Source organism: Anser brachyrhynchus, assembly GCF_964034855.1.
Source record: "Anser brachyrhynchus genome assembly, chromosome: 10".
In the NCBI taxonomy this organism is placed as follows: domain Eukaryota; kingdom Metazoa; phylum Chordata; class Aves; order Anseriformes; family Anatidae; genus Anser; species Anser brachyrhynchus.
The window spans coordinates 8,091,269-8,113,312 of NC_137705.1; the positions used below are offsets into that span (position 1 = coordinate 8,091,269).

The 22,044-nt window shown below is 40.8% G+C and overlaps 1 protein-coding gene across 4 annotated transcripts in view; it reads right to left on the reverse strand.

Annotated features, from left to right (window-relative positions):
• PTPRG (protein tyrosine phosphatase receptor type G) overlaps nt 1-22,044 on the reverse strand; it is a 410,991-nt gene that overhangs the window by 131,168 nt on the left and 257,779 nt on the right. For all 4 annotated transcript variants that reach the window (XM_080606410.1, XM_080606411.1, XM_080606412.1 and 1 more), the window contains one exon: nt 9,734-9,829. In XM_080606410.1, coding sequence (XP_080462536.1) covers nt 9,734-9,829 — 96 coding nt within the window. The remainder of the gene's footprint in view (nt 1-9,733; nt 9,830-22,044) is intronic.

Consider the following 22,044-nt stretch of genomic DNA (forward strand, 5'->3'; position numbering starts at 1 on the left):
TGCCTCACGTGGACCTGAGAGCTGGAGTTTCCTGATGGAAATGTCAGATCTCCACCTATGTCCCGTGAATGTAAAACCGCATACACTTGATTAGTCCTCCGAGAGACAAATGGGATATCAGTCCTGGATGGCTACTGAGGACAGTCTTTGCAGAAAAATAAATCAAATTAAATTTAAAAAAAGGTAGGCAGCGAGACATAAAAAATGATCTTCCTGGTATCCAGGCTGAACGGTTAACAACAGGGAGAAAACGGAGTCATTCAGAGGCAGCTGCGGTGTCTGGGAGAGAGGAGAAGGGGAAGGAGATGAGCATACAGCTTTACGTCTCCTTTGATTCTGTAACCAAGACCAATTCTAGCAAAACTCTCCGAAGACTTGGATAGCAAAAAATAGCACTTTATTCCAGCCTCTCTCTCCTTCTCTTAAACAAAAAAGGTCAAGTCAAAATGCACCAGGCTCGAAACAAGTAAGAAGGGTGGGGGATGAAGCAATCGTTGCTATCGCAGCGATGAGAAGAGGTACTTGCAGCAAAGAAAACAAGTCAAGTTCAATGACTTCTCCATGCTCAAAGACACAAAGACAGGCTCTACACGGGGCTGGTGTCCCTAAAGCAGACAAGAGGCGAGTGATGGGAGCCCGCACGAAGCCTGGGGGCCTTCTACTTTGGCCCAGCTCTCACGGCATCCAGCTCCAGGTCTGTTTGGTGAAATGACAAAGTGACACATCAACAAAACACACCAGAGAGTAAAATGCAAAAAGCATCACTGTAGTTAGGGAACTAATTTGTTTTTTAGTCTAATGGTTATAATCAGCAGACTTCCTGAGTATCAATCTTCCTGAACCGCAGAGGGGGTGAGATTATAGACTGACGACTGTAATTCTTACATATTAGACATCCAAGTGTCATTTTCAGGAGTCTGGTAATGAAAACTCCACAAGATATTTTTCTATCAATTTAAAGATTTTTTACTGCATGACTCCAAAATGATTTATTTTCTTAAGGCAGTATATTTTTAAATCACAGAGAAGTAAATTATTGTGTTTAAGATGCTGACATTAGACACTAAATATTCCTAAACTGACTCCACTTTTGAACATGAAGGGCGAGAGGAAGGAAAAGGAAGCAAAAGAATATGTAGATGCATGCTGCTCAAGTTCTCAGGGCAAGTTATTCAAACAAAAACAGTACACTATAAGGGGACAATTATGAGAATTAAGGCCAACAAATTGATATGTAATTTAATGAAGCAAGTTAATAACAGCATCCCACTTGGGATTAATCGTAACACATTAATCAATTAATAACCATTGAGAAGCAAAAAAGCTGCACATCAAAAGCGTTTACAATGCTGTAAACCGAAAGATAATGATCCTGACATTCAAATGAACGTTAAACTGGAAGAGCGAAGAGATCTATTCCCCATACAATGCAACGACCAGCTCACATTAACGGTTACAACAGATCGTTCGAGACATTTAGAAGGGACCCCATAAAGCATACAGAAAGGGTTTTTTCATATCTGTAAATTTGCACAACTTTGGAGTTCAAGTCCTCTCAACAGCAAAAAAGTTTACAGTTACTTCCTAACATCAGCAATTGTCATGTTTCCATTAAAAAAAAAAGGGGGGGCGGGGGGGGGGGGAAGAGATACCAATGGAGTGTGTTTCATCACAAAAAGCAAAAGTCACTGAATATGGCATCACCACTGCCAGCCACCCTCCCCACTGCTCCTTCAAAACCAGGGAAGCATCAACACAAGTTAAAAGCCTCAGCAGTTAAGAAGGCATTTACAGTGCACTTACGGGAGAAAAATATATCTAATTTTTATCTTTAGTTAGAGGCTTCTGCAGATGCTTGAGAAGTTGCATTTCTCTAGAAATATCTGAAATTAAAAACAATATAGAAGTCAAAGACTCTGCGCCCTCTGGTATTTCACTCTGCACTGCAAAAAGGGCTGCATGACACCGTGCTCTGTACAGACCATATCCTTTAAAACCCAACCTAACAAAAAGGCTTTAATTGAAAGTATTGCATTTTGGAGGTCATCTGACATAAAATCTGGCTTCCTGCTCTTCTGCCTTATTGGAAAATACCATGAATGAGTTCATAAAGCCGAAGAGAAGAAGGGAAAGGAAGACGATTGCTTGGGCACTGAAGAAGATAAGTGCACAGAAGGTAGATTATCTTTCTATGCTGCACAGTCAGCCTGTGGATAGAAAAGTTTCAACACAGCAGGTTGCAGCCATCATGATCTAGAGACTGCAAATGCCTCTTGGCAGAACACAGGCAAGCAGAAGCAGAACGATGTGTTTGCTTCCAAGAACGATCTGTTTCAGCCGCCCTGTCAGTCTGTCTGCCTCCAAATCCAGCCCCCCTTTCGCTCACGCACTTGTACTTCATTCCTCCAAGCACGCTTGCTCGGATGTTCGGGCTGCTGTGTGAACACCTCTGCTCTTAGCAGCCTTCGACTTAGCCACATGGGCTCCTTCTCATGAGTAAGCCGCGGCAAATGCAGAGCCATGTGAATGAGCAAGCCTGGCTACACAGTACTCTGCAAACCAAGGGAAACTTTGCTCGTGTTTGTACGGGGTTTGAGCTGGGGGATTACCAGGAACCCAGGCTCCGCACGGTGACCCCAGGAAGCAGAGGCACTTTTCAGTGCTGCTGTCCACTGATGGAAAATTGGGAGTACTGCAGATCACTCATTGCTGGAACAACACACACAAAAAAACACCAGGTGAAAGCACCAGCATTTCTCCTGCGCAATTCAGCTCCCTAACGAAGTCCTCGTTCCTTGAGCCCAGCAGCACGTGAGCGATGAACAGCACCGGGCTCACAGCCCTGACCCCTTCCTGGCTCACCGTGCTCCCACCGGCGCTCTGAGATTTTGCTCGGCAGAGTCCCCGAGCTCATCCCCGCAGCCTGCTGCTCCCTTACCTTAACAGCAATTTTACTCTTAAAAAACACGTGAAGCATAACAGAACTGTACAAAGGTTTGATTCAGAGTAAGAATAAAGCCTCATTGTTAAAGCACTTTAAAGTCAGTAAGCACCAAAACTGAAACTGGGTATATACTTATTTTTTTTTACTCACAGAGCTATTTCCCCATCTGTTCTCCCGTTACTTTCTTCCTTTACATAAAATATTCAAAAATATTCAAATTTCTCAGAAACTTTCAAGAGAAGTTGAAATGAAATAAAAATCTGAAATAAAAATCTGAACAGTTTTAAGAAATTCTTTTTGTTTTCTTAAATTAAAAGGTAAAACTTTCCAGAAACACTTTCCATGATTTTTTTTTTGGTGTCTTCTACCCAAACCCAGCTCCCAATGCAAAGGGTTTCAGTGCAAGGTTTTTGATCAGGACGACCACTGATTGTTAGGCACCCAAACTTGCATGGTTTGGCTAAAGAAGACCAGCTTTGGAGGCTGTTCAGCGCCGTTCACATACTGAATTCAACCCAAATCTAGCAGGTTTTAAGAAGTTCTCATAATTTTGTATTTAAATTCGCCATGACACAAAATCACTTTTGTCCTTTGATAAGTTTATTTCCATCTATTTACTGGAAAGTTACGTGAATCTTCTCTACTCCAGAGATGCTTCATATCACTGTACATCATTACTTGTATTGTACAAGGTGTTTCTCAGAAAAATGTGTTCTCACAGCTGTACAAATGCAATCTACCTGCTCTGATTTGCTCATCCCTTACAGCTTGAGGTAGCTACCTTGTATTGCTATTTAAAGGCCCTACTACTGCTTTTATTAGTAATGACTAGAAGTTTTAAAATAGCTGCAATGAGTTAAAAATACTAGGAAAATGTGCTTCAGTGAGCACGAAAACATTTCAAATTGTTTCGCTTGTCTTCTATTGCACGGAGGGTTACTAATACACATGCATTCACTTCGACAAATATAAATTATACTTTTGAAAGGCACTGAATAAGTAGCTCTAGCTGCACACATTTTCATGTTATGAAGATAATAGAAAAACTGCACTAATTACTAAATAATACTGCTAATCAATAATAATTGTTTTATTATTCATAAGCTACTATTAATAAAACACCATGGGCTCTAATGTAACCATTAAAAGAATTAATACTGTAATTTAATTTTAAGGCCCTTACATGTATCTGAAGTCTATTAAAATAAATGAAAAGCCTCTCAATAACTCTGGATGATGCCCTGCATGTTAATGATCCTCCGTGTTATCTGAGCTACTGCAAATCACCTTTAAGATACTGCCTAAACACTGTAGCACTGATGATCCTTCATGTAGGCGGACATAATCATGTTTCAGGAAAAGGGTACACCTTCATCTTCATTTTTATTATCAAGCCAGTTTTGCTCAGTCTTCCTACAAGCATCCTGGTACGGGAGAGGTTGAATTAGGGAATTTGCCAAAAACTGAGGCAGGGAGCTGGGATCCTGGTCTCCTACCTGGATAACCAGATATGGTTATCTAAATAGGAACTGTATTTAAAGCAGTTATTCACTGAATTTATTTGGATATGATACGAAACACATGGAACAGTTAATGACAGGAAGAAGGGGTTTCTAGGGACGTTAAAAGCTGAATTGTATTATTTGAGAAGCATGCATTAAAAAGGGCATATTTGTGCCAAATATTCAATAACTTCAGTGGTGTTCCACTGTTTATTGTGTTTAGCTCATTTAGGCCCCTGTGAAAAGTGAGTTATTGATCACCTTTACAAAGCACACCACGTACTACCACCAAAAATCTTACAAAAGCAAAGCCACGATTACTTTCACTGATGTGAAATGGCAGCCCAGAAAAAGACCAGCAAACTCTTGATTTTTAACATGTACTTTGAACATCCCATTAGTTGCATATTTGCTCCCAAGTAGCTAATTATCTTTAAAAATCTAGCCCTGTAATGCTAAAGCTCACGAGTAATCGAGGTACCAACATCACTTACAATTATGAAGACAATTTTAATGATGAAAGCATTGCTAAAAGTTATTTTAAAATTCATTTTTATTTTAACTTCTTTAGAGATGATTTGTTTGAGTACCTGAGCTCCAGTAACTAATCACTGATGGTTTTCTTTGCAAATACTAAAATAGATTTATAGGCCCTCCCTGTAGGAACAAGAATTCCATCACCTCCTCCTGAATTTCTGAGCTATCGAGTATTTGATGAGCGCTTAGGGAATCAGTATTGTGTCTTTTCATAGCAGTAATCAAAGAATGAAGTATTCTTTCCTGTAATGAATCTACCGCAGGCCCAAAAGATGAATATTTCAAATGCAAAAGCAATATGTTTGTCTTGAACATATTTAAGTTTGGCTTTAATAAAGCAAGTAGTGAAGTGTGCAATGAATTATATTGTTAGATGGTTAAAACAGAGCTGTGCAATATGTCTGAATGCATTTAATCCAAATAACTATTCATTTTAAATATGACTTGTAAATATGTATTACACGGATGTATACGAATGGATGATTCAGGAGCCAGTGAGAAATCTGGGCCTTCCCTTCTACTCCTGGCTTGCTTCAAAACTGGCTCAGCCTGACAATTAACTGAGGCCTAGAGCCAGAATATCATTAAATACAAGCTGAACCTTACAAGGGCTGAAATTAAGCACGTGCACAAACTATTCAAGTTTAGGACCTTTTAAATCAAGACTTAAGTATCCTGCTGGACTGGGACCTAAAACGCATCTCAGCAGATGAGGGGGGCTCAGCACGCGCTGTAGACAACACGGGTCCTGTCCCTGTGCTGTCATCGTGTCTGCAAACCCAGAAGCTTTTACTAAAGACTGCAAGGATGCTGCTCGCTGGAAGAAATGGACATGAGAAGTTGTAAATCTCCCGCTAGCACTAGTTTCACTTTGAGATACACCAAGTAACCCCAACACTGACAGGTATGGTCAAAACCCAACCAACCAACAACAAAAAAAAAAACGAAAAAAAACCAACAAGCAAGTTTTTTTCAATAACAGCAACAAAACACACACAAGAGCTTTTTGGCTCACATTGCTGTTATATGCTGGGATTCCCACTTCCTCTTGAAATACACGAAGCATTTTCCACAGAAATTCCCACTTGAAGAAAACTGCCCTTTCTCCCACCGATTCCCCTGCCCGCAGTGAAGCCTGTTTCTGGGCTTTAATGACCACTCTACCTTCTGGCACCAGCATGTGGAGCTGCCTTTTACCCATTTCAGCTCGTTCCACCTGAATAGCTTTTAAAATAATTTGACCAAGAGAGATGAAAGGTCACTAAGTCACCTTGCTCCTTTGTCACACGGAACAGGGACCCTTTTCCTCAGCATACCTGACGGCTTTACAGCTTGCATGCCAATGCAAAACACCGCTTTCACAGCCCAGGTAGAGATCTCAGACCAGATCATCGTATTTGCAAACTGAGAATAGCTGCTGTAGAGTCCCTGCAGCTATTTCATGTGACACCCTCTGAGCATCTACCCACAATGAACTATGGAGACGAGCACTTATAGCAGGTTGTATACGCAAGAATTGTTTCCTGACTTCAACTAGTAATTTTCTTCATTTGTCAGGTCAACTGACCTGCAGCATGCAAACAAAAAGAGAATTTATCAACAGTGCTTACAATGAAAGCAATGAGAAAAGCAGAGATGTAATTAGCAGCAATTACAATAAAGTTCCAAGAGCTTCAATTATCCAAGTTCAGAACCAACGTACTTTACCTGGAAATTGCCCTTGAAAGAATGAATTCAATAAGTAAAATTCTTACATAGTGTAAGTTAAATTATTTAAAAACGAGGAAAGAGGGTTCTTAATTACTTAATGTTTCACCAATAATTATACAGTTCAGTATAATGTTCGCTCACTGGAGAACCTGATTTTCAAGGGAACATTTGTGAACTTCAGTCAAACAAAACACACCTGCCAGACCATAAATTCAGTCAGCGTGGCACACATTCATTCCAACACAGCATTAACACATTAGCAAAAATCCAAGTCTTGACTTAATGGCAAACCTAGCCAATAATTTTTACCTTAAAATATTTACATAGAAAAGCATGCATAATTCAGTCTTCTCATGTGTTTGTAAACAAACAAACAGTAGGCCCTGCATCACTGCAATTTTTTAACGTTGGTTGTAAATAACTGTTCGAGATGGGACTGGAGCTCAGAAAACAGCAGACTAAGCAGACTATGAAATTAGTATTTGAATAGTTAAAGCTACCAATCAAAATGTGGACATGGACATCTTAGGGTCATTTAATTTAACAGTTACTAAGAGTTAATTTTAAAATTAGTTGCATGAAATAGTAGCCTATCCACGTGGTGCCCCGGGGAGCTAGGCTAAAGGCACACCAGGTATTTCTGAATGAAATTTTACGTAAATGTTTTCCAAGTCATGGGTCACCAACTCCATCACACGATACACAGGAGAGGGAACTACAGCAGCACCTCCGGCAAACACGGTATGGATCTGCAAAGGATTATCACCATCAGTTACTAATCCTCAGTACAGAAGCTGTACCTCCATGGGACAAACAGGAAAGCCCTCCTGATGGCCAGAATAGCAGTGATTACACCAACTTCCTTAGCATTTGCTCACATGGGCCAGAATTCAGCACATGCCCCTGCAGGATGGGGACTTTGGGCTCTACAAATCTTCCCTGGCAGCTTTCTGTCTCAGAGCAGAGCTACCCAAAAGGAAGACCCGATACACTCAGAAGTTTAATGGCACATTGCTGATTTATCATTTCAGCCCAGAGACAAGGAAAAAAAAAAAAGAGAAAGAAAACCATTTCCTTTCAGCCCCAAAACAGGTTGTCACTGGGTCACTTTGCCAAGGATTACCTTACCCCCATCACTCTGGAAGAGATCAGTGACTCTTTATCAAGTAATGCCTTCAGATTTCATGGCTCCTGAAGCAGAAGAGCCCAGCTGCACCATCCTCTGGACTTTACAGACTAATGTCCTGTGGCCTGCAGGGCTAGAAGTGATGAAAAGTATAGATTTCTGTGTCCTTCAGGAGACCACAGCACTCAGTTGTTGTCTTAAAGAGTTTGAGGTCTCTTATAATCAAAGATGTTTTTTTACAGCATTACTGACTATTTTAGGTTATTTTTAGTGAGTTTAATGGCTCCCTTGGAGTTGTGCAAAGTGGGACTCATAGTAAGCACAGCACCTGGATTTGCACGTGGGGAATATATAACATTCTCACTACAATTTTAAGATCCTCTAAAACCTGTTTTATTTGGCATGTTACATGTGGACTAGGAAATGGTGTGACATGGGGCTGTGCTTCAAATAGCTTATGTGAAGCTTATTCGGGCAACAAATTGCAATTAAATTTGGGCAGTTAAATTCCAGACACGCTATCCCACAACGTGCATTGCACACCATGACATAACACATGCTCCTTCTGACACTGCGCACATACAACGTGCAGCTTTCCATCATGGCATAAACCACCTAACGGTGACTCTGGTTGTTCTACTTCTAAACTTCTGTCACGTAAGGCCAAATTCAATTGCCCAATCCTTCCCACAGCACAGCAAGATTAGGAAGTCTGGAGAAACATCCTGCTATGCCACTGCAAATTATCGCAGCTCCACCAACTTTACTCTAACACGAAACGCCACAGAAGTGCGCGGAATTCAGCAATGATGAATTTAACATGCCTACTTCCACTAGCCTGATGTCAGCAGAGTTACAGCAATTTATGCAATACAAGGATCTGTCCTTTTCTCCTTATCAAAGCATTTGATCAAAATCAGTGACATAGAAAAAGACAACCTTATTTAATTTAAGCAGGAGAGTCAGGCTTGTCACTCTAACATCATAAGGAAAAGAGGGAGGTATTTACATATGGGTACTTGTATATTCTTTTTTATCTGCCTTCACAAAGATAACAGTGAGATCATTTTCTTCCACAGTAAAATCTCTTGCTAAACCTCACAGAGGACCAGCATTTTTCCTTGTTCTTCCCTCCCCTCTTTTGAAAGAGCAACACCTTGAGTTACTTCAAAATCTTCATTAGCTACCTCTCACAGTTTCTGACAGCTTGGTGGGATGGAGCTGCTCTCACTCCATTCTGTTCACCCTCGAGTCAGTAAGGAAAAACTCCATTTCTGATAAAACATGACAAAAAGCCCACGCTGCTGAACACCACTGCCACGTGACTTGACCTGCCAGCCGTCGCGAACAGCAGTCTCTAACCCGTGCTGCAGTCCTCGAGCATGCTGAACCAACAAATGAGCTAGCTGAGCGTTCACACTCGTGAGGAAGCATTTTAAAAAAGTGAATGCATAAATTCACTCATTTGGAAACCTGGTATGCTCAAGAACTTGTTACTATGACAATTTAGAAGAAGCTGCTACAGATAAGATTGATGAAACTTATTGATTAATTTTCTCCCAAGCTATGTTTGAATTTTAAGTTTTCTCTAAGCAGAACCAGTTCACATCCCTGTTAGTATTCCGGGGACCCACGCAACGTACTTCAGCGGTGAAGTTCCATGATAAATGTTTTCTCCAATCCACATCTGTAAAGCAGCTATCACATCAAAACAATTGAGGCAAAATTTTTCATTACATTTCTAAATATACTTATTTACATTTTAAATCACACATAGACAATATGAAATATTATTCACTTAGACAGGTGGGAACAAGAAAACAGATGCATCCATTAAGCTTGAAACAATTCAATGAAATAATTAGTACTTGGTGAAAGCTTTGGTTTATGTACGTAGACCTTGTTTAAACTTACTTGAAAAAACACGGCCATGGCTCCTACTACCCTGTTTTCTAGAACTGCTGTTCCAAAACTGTCAAAGTCATCAGGATTGTAGAAGTAAATCTGCATCTGTAAAAATTAAAAACAACAACACAATCACATAAGTGTTGATTCACACAGCTTTCAAATGAGGTAGTGCGTACACACTGTATTCAAATCCAGTGTTATGAACCTAAGGTAAAGGAATTCTGCTGAACAATATTGTTTAACTAGGATCTTGATTAATGGCATGACTGTCCTACTGGGACAGTAACCAGGGAACAGAGTCAACGCAATGCATTTTAATAGCAAACCGAAGGATAAACAGTATGACCAGTCTGTTTAGATGGTAAACTTTGTGCTTTTTTGCCAGGATCTCTTCATTTCTTTGTTCATTGCAGGCTCATCTCCTGCTCTGCAACATGTACTAGACATATTTATCTCAAAAAACATAGAGAATTTCTGAAAGCAATTTCAATGTTTAGAGTTATTCCTTTACTCCTAAAGCAATTTGTAAGATAAAAGCGTGTTTCTGTAGCAATGCATTTTCATGAGCCTCTGATATTCAGGACTATCAGTTAGGGTCAGACTTCTTCCTGACTTCAGTTAAATTTCATGACTTTTATTTCCAAAGCTTTAGCGCTCGGTGAAAAGTATAAGTGAGAAAAAATATGGATGTTTTGATGTCATTTTAGGACAAATAATAAATATTAATTATTAAGCAAACACAAAGTGAAACACCCGTGTTACACATAGATGAGAACAATGATCACCCCAAAACAGCAGATGTGCTAGGTACATAAATATAGAAGGACCAAGAAATAGCTTCCTTCGTACCCTCTGCTGCTGAGCAATTCCACTTTACTACAGACATGCCATGAATAGTGCAACTTAAAGAGGCCATGTGCACTGCTGCTCATATTTTCCTTTATGGTTCTCAATCCATTTACCACAGGAGTTGAGCTCCCACTTCTGTTTCCCATCCCAACACAGTGCTTCTTCTCAGAGTAGATCAATCTCTCCATTCCCAAAGAAACAAGTATTTTTCCCATATTCTGAAATGTTGTGTATGGGAAGACGAGATAATACCCTTGCATCTCTCTCAAATATGCTCCTACTAATTTTTACTGAATCCCAGGCTCCTGGCCCTATATATTGGCTGTAATGTACAATACTGGCAAAGTACCTATATATCTAATAAAACATCGTCATATGGAGAAATGGCCAAAATGAAGATCAGGCTCTTCAGAAGTGGAGGTACTTTTCCAGCAGAAGGATAAAATAAGACTACATTCCAAATAGCTCACACACACACAAAAAAGAGTCTGGCATTCACTCTAGCTTCACAAAATTGGAAAGCAATTTTCTCCCCCCTATTTTGGCCTTCCTATTCCCAGCGTATTTGCAGCACACACAGAGATGCTGGCAATATCTCACAAAGTTGGTGGTGCCTCCAGGTTCTAACGCGTGCTTTGAACAAATGTAGGCTGAGGTACAGTCATTCATTGATGTAGAAATTAGAAACAGTTTGTTTCAGGTGGAATTGCTTAAACGTCAATTTAGCCAGCACAGACAAAAGCTCACAAAACACTTGCAAATTGCATTTTACTCCCCTTTAAAATAAAGTCTAAAATTAGGTATACCTTATATAAAATACTTCAATATATAGTCCTCACAGGAGTTTATGAAGAAAGGTATCACTGAGTGAGTTCAGCATATGCCAAAATCATTTTGGATCAATTTTGCTCACGGCATTTTAAGGAAATTAATTTTTACAATACACTTTTGGATAGCAGTGCAAAGGGCTTTGGTAAAAAAGCGCTTAATTCAGATCCGTCGTCTCAGCAGTGCAATTTCAGAGACTAATCAAGAACCATACTCTGCCTTGATTACCATACACATTGAAACATTTTCCCACCGCTCCCTGGTGTTTTTCCAGAGAGCGTGGTTCCTCTCTCTGCATCCATCAAGTCAAGGGGAACTGTCTTGTATGAAAAATTATCATCATCTGTCATACAGTAGCTTCCTTATGTGTTCATACAGCTGGAAGGAACATTTTAGGAGTGGAATCTCCCAGGAATTGCTATTATATAATTTACACACGCATGCACTGCAAAAACAATGTTAAGAAGATGGTAAAGTGACATCCTCAAAGCTGCCTGATTCAGGCTGCTCGTGAAACCACACCTGGACACCATTGAGCATTACTATTATGACAATTTTCTAATTATGTGATCACATATTGTTTTCTGCGATAACACTGTCTCATCTGTTTTCCCACAATTTACAATAAAACGTAAGCCTATTTTTGTTCTTTTCTACATAATACGTATCATCTTGCATGCATTTATAGGCTGACATTTTGGTTAGCATTTTCTATGGATGGCATAATGTTCTTTAAGTACAAATCAGGAATAAGACAGTTAGCCATAAAATTAATTTCACTGCTTACTTAAGTGGCCTAAACATGCCGCAGAATTTTCATTATTACTCCTTATTATATAATTAGTATATACAATGTATGGTGCACTTTGCATATAAATTACTTCTACTGTCTCTGCTTGGTACATAAAAAGCAGCAGTATAGAATGCAACGAAGGGGCATTCAAGCTAAAGAAAATTTGGAGCTTATTATGATATGTTATTTGTGAAACACACAATGGAGGACCATCCAAGCTTGCATATCCAACCCAAATTCTGTCACTGCCTGACTTCAGCACCATAAACCATTGTTTTGTACATTTCTGCGTGTGATTTTACAATAGCTTCTATTTTCCAAAATTATGTATATATATATATATTTTAAAGGCTCTGAATCCCCTAGCCACGGCAAAGTCTGAAAAAGCCTTTGTAGTTTCTATAGTGTGACACTAACTGTCTGCAATGAGAACGTTCTGTTCCCCACATCTCTGCTGCTGGTGCTCCAAATAGCCTTCCCAGTGGCATGGGTCCCAGAGGGCAAAGAGCCCTGTTCTCTATGGCACAATATTAGATTTATAAGTCTTTCACATCCACCCTGCTACACCTAACGAGGCCAGGAAAGGCTTACATGGACTTTCTTAATCTCAGATGTGCAACACAGCGGTGTGCTTGCATGTACCTTGTAAAGATCTATTAGAAGAAAAAATGTAGTGTCCAAGCAACCTGAAATTTTCAGCATTGTGATAAGGCTAACCCGAAACAAACCTTCACCAGAGACACAAAGGTGCTTTTGTTGCAGGATGACTCTTGCAATCCTGAAATTTTACCAATGACTGCAGCTCCAGAGCTTCACCAAGGCAAGGAAGGAGAGGGCAAGAGTGTGCTTTTAATGGAAAAACGTTATGCTTTGACACTCTTCACATTTTAGAAGAGTAGAATTGTTTTCACTCAAACTTGAGAGAGATTTGCTGTACAGCAAAGATTAAGCCTGAAAAAATCTCACTGAAGGGGAAAATCTTCAGAACGTCACAAGTGCCTTAAAACAGAGGATTAGAAAGAAAACCCTCACTTTGCCATAACCCAGCAAATAATTGCAGTCACCCTATAAAACCATGTCTTGTTTTCTACTCTCCTCTGTCCAGAAAGATGCTCAGCTGTTACTGTTTCCAAGCACTGCAGGCTTTTGTGCAGGGTGATAACTCTTTCACAGATGTATATAAACCATACATCCAACTCTTGAATAGTTTCCCAGCCTGGAGCATCTTTGCCACCATGCTCCTATCAACTACCTCCACCCCTGCACCGTGCCATGGGGCAGGCAATCCTCTCCTGCTTGGGTCAACCCACTCTCTGCAGAAACACCTCTCTTCATCCCCGTTCTTCCAAACTCTGCAGAAATCTGCTGTTCCCCAGGTAACTACCTGGCTAAAAGTCAGGCCCTGCTCTGTGCTTAAGAGATTTGGATGAGACACTGGACTGCCACCACCCCAATCTCGTAAGGACAGGCTGTCCAAAACGCACGTGTGTTACTGAGGAATGTTGCCCACCAGAGAGCAGTTCTGATTTCTGAAGTGCAATTGCTTCCGAATAACTAAACGCCCTCTATCAGCCACCACTGGCTTGCAAAAACCGAGCACACTCCGAATGAATGACTTCTCCCCACGACCTATCCACAAAAAAAAGAAAAGAAAGAAAAGCTCTGGCTCGCTGCTCAGATGCTCCTTCTCTGCTTGGCAGGACAGGCCTCCAGACAGAAATCACCATTCCCGTGCATGACATCTTGTTGCTCTTATTACCCCATTACAAAGACAGAAAGTTTACATCCAATACAGGCTATCATGGGTAAACTCATTCAGCACTTATGAGAGAAAAGCCACAATGAGCATTTGATAGATCCCAGAAGATCTGAGCGAGTTCAAAGCAATTCTAAGAGACTGGAAACCAAGCAAGTACATTTTCCATAGACAGATGCCAAGTATTTTAAAAATAAATAATTGAGACTTTTAAATTGGGCTGCTATCACCCTGTGCAACCTCCCACAGCAGATTTCTCTTTAGATTAAAAAATGAACAAAGGCTCATTGTGCTGTCACAGATGTGGAGTACAGAATATTCAATAGTATCAGGAATTCTGGTGGAAGGGAAAAGATCATCAGAATTAGCTTTCCGCTCATTTCCTTCCAGCTATCCAAGGACTACCATGCAATTTAAAGCTAAAAAAAAAAAAAAAAAAAAAGGTTTTATAGGCCAGCCAATTTTTTGATGAATCAGGCAGCAAGACACAGAGGCAACAGCTATGTGGTTTACTATGTACTGCTTTAGAGGCAGAGTATTTTCAGAAAAGAAAACACACAGGCATAGCAGGTAGACTGCAAATCTTTGCAGAGTGGTGAAACAAAAATTTTGAAATGTTTGCTTTAAACGATGGAGTTAATCACTGAATATACTAATTGTTAATTAGTACCTCTGCTGCTTATATTGTAAGAATAAATTATTCTCAGCCACTTCTACAGCTGGATTTAAAACCTCTTACACAAAAACAAATCCTGTGCTAGGATTATGAATCATACATGATTTTTCTTAATTGAAAGCCCGTATGTAACTTATTTCTGCTTTAAATATGTGCATAGATTTCTAGCGAAGTAGATGACGTGATCCATTTGACTGGAATAAAAAATTTCTACAGATATAATGTAATCTTCAGTGCAGCACTGAAAATTCAGAATAACTGTCCTGCAGTCAGCATGTTTACTAGAGTATGAGATGTACGCTGGAGCAATAAAGTCTGATGTTTGGCTTCTCATTATATTCTCTTTAAAAAAAATACAAAACTTATCATTTATAACATATTCTAAATCTGCTTAGAAAAGGCAGAGGGATGGAGGGAAAGCAAATCGTGATGTTTTCCAGTTCTCCTACTAGAGTTTGATGTAATAAAATAGAGTATACTACATTCTTTTTAAAAGATAAAGTTGAACAGGAGCAGATAATGGCATGTTTTTCCTGCCTAGTCTATTATTCATCAGTGAATTTTTAACTACAGTTAGGCAGGTACAGAGATGTATTTTGAATGTCATAACTTAGTATTTTACAGTGTCTAAAAGCGTGCTGGGTAAATTGCAAAACAAAGAGTCAGACAAGGTCTTCGCCCTAAAATAATTGCAGCTTGATAATGAATACAATGCTGGGCTGAAAAAATTAAAGGAGTTGAAACAACAGGAAGAGCAAAGATCATACCAGTGAAATAACAGAATTTAACTCCATTTAGACATTCGCATGCCTTAGAAGTATGATACATTTCCATTCAATCTTTTTCAACATTAAGCATTAATTATTGCTTCATTATGCACAAACAACACAGGAGGTGCATCTATGTTACGTAAAAAGTTGAGATTAAGCGATTTCACAGTCTTTTTCATCCTGGAAGTGGGCACTTGTTGCACACACTGCCCCTCGCTCCGAGCAGCATTTAAACCTGGGAGGGGTCCAGCAGCAGCCCAGCAGGACGGGCCCATCAGCACGGTGCTGGTGGGATTGCCATGTGCTTAAATGCAGCGCTGGATCACGGCCATATGACTCAGTATCCTGCGTGTTGGGCTCTGCATGTTAAGAGAGGAGTACGCTGGCAAGCCAGAAACTTCCCTGATTTCTCCTTCCAGAAATAAATACCCCTTAGGCCCGTTTCTGTCCGAAACAAGAAAATCCACTCTCACGTATGTACACTGAGTCATTACACAATGAAGGCATATTTGATGCTAAAAAGCTGTATGTTGCATTCATTTGTATTTCCATAATATGAAAATAACGGTTTCGGTGTTTATGCTTTCCATAACATGAAACTTTTTTGCAATTGCTTTGTACTCCCAGTAACAGCCATGTGATTCACCATGAAATGAAGTCTGGAAAATCGTTTTGGATAAATGGAACTATAAATTCAATAGAATTTCCATGACAACATAGATTGCAACACTCTGCCACAAGTAAAATGTTATAAATCATTCAAAACCAACAAGAAATCAGCAGTGAGTCTTCTCTTTCACAACACACAAGACCCCTGAATTATAGAGCTGCGGTTATTACCTCACCATGCAGTGCCTCTCACTTCTGCTCCTCTTCCTCGTTTCCTATCTTACCTCCTTCCAAACACAGGAAATTATAATACTAACACTTTAATACTAAGATGTAAACAAGAACCAAAGCATAATGAGCAGTAAGCTTTTTCAAACCTTTCTTCCTTTTCTCATGTTCCGAATGTGTTTAAGAATCCCCATCCTGTGCAAGTATTCCTGTGTATCGAGCTACGTCACAGGCTCACAAGATTTAGGGGGTTCTTTTTCTGGAAACGCGCGTGATGAGGGCACGACAGGGCGCTCAGCTTGTAAAACGGACACAAACAACATGTCCTAGGGATGGAAGGGAACCAAGGAAATTAGGTAAACGTAAAAAAAAAAAAAAAAAAAAGGATAAAAAGATTACACCACCCAGTACTGCTCCTTCTTACATCTCCTGGGGGGTTCCTGGCATATGGTATTTTGCTTAAAGTTCAGAGATCTGGAATCGAGTGACTCCGGGAGGACCTTCACAGTGATTTACAATCACTATGGCTGTTGCTATCGTGCTTGTGAGAAAAACCTTGGAAATGCAAAGCTGCTTCCCTCCTGAAAAGTTTAAGCAACCCATAAAAAACACGTGAGAGACAAACAGCTCAGGATACTGATCTTTGGGCAGAAGTATGAATATTTCCTACTATCCAGGTCTTTTAGTGCCTCGAGAAGCAGCAGTAACCTACTGGTTAATCCTTGGATTGCAAAGGGTCACCTTCCTGCACTGCTACAGAGTTTCTGCTGTCTTGGATAAATAAATTACTGCCCATTCCTGGGCCTCTTCATCATGTGTAACCCGTGGTCATTGCCCATCCCTCCTTTAACTGGATGTTTTATCGACAAAAATACGAAAGACTGGAAATAAACGGGAAGAATTACAAAAAAAGTGGAAAACACCCGGCATCAACTGCCAGTTCGGAGCGGTGTTGGAGATGGAAAACTCTGGGGCTGTTGTTCATTTGCTTGGTATTGCAGTAAGGGAGGGTCAAATGCATACCTCATGGAGACAGCATGTTGCCTCTGGAAACCAATACCAACTTCTTCACAGCTCGTATCTGGCGCAGAGCTGACATTGCTGGAGTTCAGTCCAGACATTTATTGCAAGGAGCCTCAATGCCTCTCCCCAGGCTCTGGGAGATCTGCTGGGGTCTTTCCCTGGTCTTTAGCTCTGGTGCCACGCTCCGACTCCGCCAGAGACTTTCTGATTTATTTATTGAGGATTTCTGGGTCTCACCCACAGGAGCTTTGTCAAGCCGCAACACGAAGGCGGCAGGTTCCAAATGAGACGGTGAGCGTCTGTGCGGGAGCTCGCAACGCTGAGACCGCGGTTCCAGCGAGAGACAAACTCTGCTTTCTAAAACTGTCCGAGTGGAAAAATTAGAACCAGTACTTAGCCGCTGGCGGGGGTGAAAAAATGAAACAGGCAATTTAGGAAGTGGCTAAACACCAAATGCCACAGCAACTAAAAACAAGCTGGACGGACTGACTGCATGAACGGAATAGCTCTGAACTCAACCCCGCAGAGACTGTTAAAGATCTCTTCATCTGTTTCCCATGTTCTTCCTATAAAGAGAACTAAAACTACTGAAGAAACAGTTTTAAGCTCCAAAATACCCAGACTGTCCATACTTCAGCTTGTCTTTAAGGAATCCATTTACTTTCTTAAACATAAAGAAGCGTTGCCTGAATGGAGAGAACTGCTGGGACTTCCCAGCAGAAACACTCCGGTGCTCGTCGGGGAAAAGAAAGGAGCTGCACTTTAAAAATAAACCCTACAAAAGCATGCTCTTCCTAGCAATTGTCATCAATACAATTTCATATAGCATTCACTTTAAAGATGCACCAGCGTGAGTATTCAATCCTCTGAGAGCTCACATCTTAGCGCGAATTATTCCTTTTGTACTGTGGAATTCAGAACATCCTGTGTGGTTTAGCTGGTCTTGGTTTTGTTTTTGTTTTTGTTTCTTTCTTTTTATTTTTTTTTTAAATGGGAGAAGGCAAGCTCTTCCATGAGGTTTAATGATCTTCAAAATGCCTCAGAACAAATTTTGAGATATTTATAGTTTTGTTGCATCTCTGGATTCAAAGCCATGCAGCAGATGGGGCACGTTTTCAGAAGCATTTTGCTGGGCGAAAGGCCATTCCTATCTCCAAGGGGATGTGAAATCCTTCGGGCTGCACACTCGCAGAGCTATTTTTGTTTATGAGCTGTGAACTGTATGGGCAATCACATCAGAACCAGCTCATGAGAAGGGCTTACTTGGAGGGCTTCATAACAGAGGGTAAAAATAATACGGGTTTTCCCGTATTTTGGGGAATGTGCATCTATTTAAGGCAGCATCGTAATCCCAAAGACAGCTTTCTTCTGACAAAGCAAGCTGGGTGCTCAGCATCAGAGGTCTCAGTGCAGACTTGCAGATTTCTGGAGGAAGGTGGAACAGCCCCTCGCTGCGGGGATGCCTCTAGCTCTGCCACGGACCTCCAGTTTTAACATGAGAGGGATTTTTTCTATGCAACTGCTTTTAATAGGGGTGTTTTACTTCAGGTTCCTCAAATGGGTTTAACATACAAGGAGTGGGTACACTACAGCCTTTCAAAAATGCAGGATCTCTTGAGGAATTAAAATTTAACCATCCCTCCCAGCCCTCAAGGCTGCCTACCTAAACACACCAGTCTCTTTGAAACCCCTGCATGTAATAACTCCGTATTCACAGTCTAAAGTCTTGTTGTGTGCTGCACAGGTTTTTGTGCTTGTTTTCTTACCCCTTTGACTGTTTCACCTGCGTAAAAAGTGAAGTCTGCACCTCCTGAACAGCAGTGTCAAGAAATTTGCAAGCTCCTTGACTTGGTAACTGTGTACAGACATGCACACAGGAGCGGAGTACACCATCCGACTAGCACCAGCTCGTTGAGGACATGATTCTGTATTAACTGCAGCAAATCAAAAAGAACTGGACCTCAGCAAGGCAAGAAGCAAAATATTCAAGCAAGCAGCAAAACTGACAGAAAGGTTAAAGCTCTAGAAATTGCATAACCTTTTTAACTTAAAACCTTGTCCACTGTCACATCTGCAAACCCATTTGCAAACACATTCTTTGCTAAATGTCAGAGTTATTCTTCCATGCCTATGAAGCAGAAACACAAATCCAGCTCTCACCACCTCCCACACTCGCACACTGGTACCTGCCTGCAGACGCCACATTGAGACTCCCCTGGTGCATCTGAACCTGCTGCTCACTTGTGGCATCACCTTACGTCATGCGAACAAAACGAGTTCTTTGCTTTAACGCTTCCAATTTTTTTAAGGCCCATTGATCTTGAAAGAAAAGCACCTCCAAGTTCTTCAGACTCCTGATGAACACAACAGCACTACTGGTGAGTATTTGAGTTCACATTTTACAGGTGTACGTTCAGTACGGTTGCCAGTATATACTCCTTGTGGGAGGTATGCACAGTCGTGTCCCTGCTCGCACGGCTCTGTGCCAGCTTCGTCCCTTCCCTCTACTCATCATTTTAATGATAAACACAAGTCTAAAGCCAAGAAGTCACATTTCCATCCTGCTTCACACGTGTATTTCAAGAAAGCACCTCTTCAGCCTCAGCATCTCGCATCTGAACAATTCACCTTGGTAAGGGCAACATGTAAGTTCTGCTTTCAGTATTACAGCATTACTGATTTCAGTATTACTGGCATTTTTCCATACTTTGGGTGTCTTTGGCTTTAGAAGCACCCAACCAAATTAATTCTTGCTTATGCCACTGCTGTCTTCAGCAGCCCAGACAGCTGGTTTGTGCCTGCAACCATGAATGGAAACTGAAAATGCAAGATGGTGGCAGCCTTTCCCTTATCCCACAACACGCAGAGTGTGCCCCGCTGCCTGGGACCAGCACAGGTACGACCTGTGCTCCAAAGGCACACCGCTACGAGTGTCACCATTACCCTCACTTCTCCTGGCGTTGTTCTGCGGCAGCACGAAATGCCTCAGTGGAACTTTTGAAATACGGGAGTTGCACAAGTGAAGTCTTTATCATAAATCTGATAATTAACCTGCATAACTAATTTCCCTTCTGGCAGCAGGCATAGGTTGGAATAAATAGTCTATTCAACACCCACTGAGAGAAGACTCCTATATTTCATGTTTACTTTTAGCAAGTATAAAAAGCTGGGGACAAAGGGCCTCAAAGAGTCAAATTCCTTGCAGTTTCAACAGAGTGCCCTGAATAATACATAAAGCAGCTATGCTCTTATCCCTAAAACCACAGGTGTGAACCAGATGTCATGCTTATCTTCTCTTGAGATTACAGCAAACAATTGCACGCCTTCAGAATATAAAGTAAGCTTTGGATCAAGAAGCCTGAAATATATTAAAAGCGTGGCACTGAAGGTAAAATTTCAAATATTAACCTACAAATCACTGATTCATTTAAGAGTCTGTTTATAGCCTATGTTCTATAAAAGTTATATTTCTTGTATTTAACCTTTTTGTAACAACGTGCATTGTGAATGACAAATCTGAGATAAGTCTACTTGCATAAACCTCCGCCTTGGTCAGCAAGGTACTGCCAAACAGACTGTTCAAATATAACACCGCCTACTTAAAATACACCATGGCTCAAAAAACAGAATTAAAGTTAAAGCCTCGATTTAAATGTTAAACTTTCATACTATTGTAATAACGGTTAAGAAGGTGAGCGCTCAGATATTGAAAGGAGATTACATCCGGAAGGGTATCTCAAAGAGAACTTTGAAGTTACCTTACTGTGCAATAACAAGCCATGGGACAAAAGGTGCCCTAACCACGCACCCTTGACCATGACCAGCCAGCTAACAGTGCATAGCCAGAGGATATTCCAAAACGTCCTGTTTTAAGGAAACAACAATTTCCTCACTTAACTAGTGAAAGTCACTGATATGCTATTGTTTGATACTGGGGGCATTTCAAAACAAACACAACAAAACCACAGTGATAGGATCCTCCTCACCAGATGCACAAAATAAGCACAGCGTGGGGCATGTTCTGAAGGCCGTACTCCTATTGCATTTTCTCTTAAACTGGGTCCTGGCATCACCTCTGGATTCCTGTACAGAACGCCTCAAAAAGCAGAAGGTGAGGGTCTTCTGTCTGACAGACTGCTCAAGTTCTGTTGCAAGTTGTGTTTTTTTTTTGTTGTTGTTTTGTTTTTGTGTTTTGATTTTTTTTTAAGCTTTCCTCATCTACCCTGGCTAGCTTCATTCCATAATCCAGTGTGCCTGGTTTCCTTCCACAGCATCCCCTGTCACGCACACTCCAAACACTGTCAGTATCTAATGCTAATGCTTCACTAAGAGAAGTCTTCCAGGTCAATTTATGACAGAAATATTGCAGGTTTGTAATTAGAGCCTAGATAAGAAACTCCTGTGTTTACTCAATAATCCCCATATTCACTTAATAAAAGCATGCATCTTGCTCACATAGCTCTAGAGAAAAGGTGGTGAGTATGACCCGAATCCAACAGCTGTAATGTCATCTACTTGATCCCGAGGGAGTTGAACTTCCCTGCTCATACAGCAGTATTCACCAGTGACCCACAGCCTCATTTTGCCCTCCAGCAACACAGCCTGTGAGTCAAGGGGAAAAGGCATCCAACGTTTTGGCTCCCTCATGTTAATAAAACAGAGTAAGTAGAGTCATAGGCTAAGGTGTTAACGTGACCCTGTCTTTCTGCAATACTGAACAGACAAACTTGGTTTGAGTTGAGAGCGCAAACCCAGCCTGCTCAACTCCATGGCAACACTAATAAT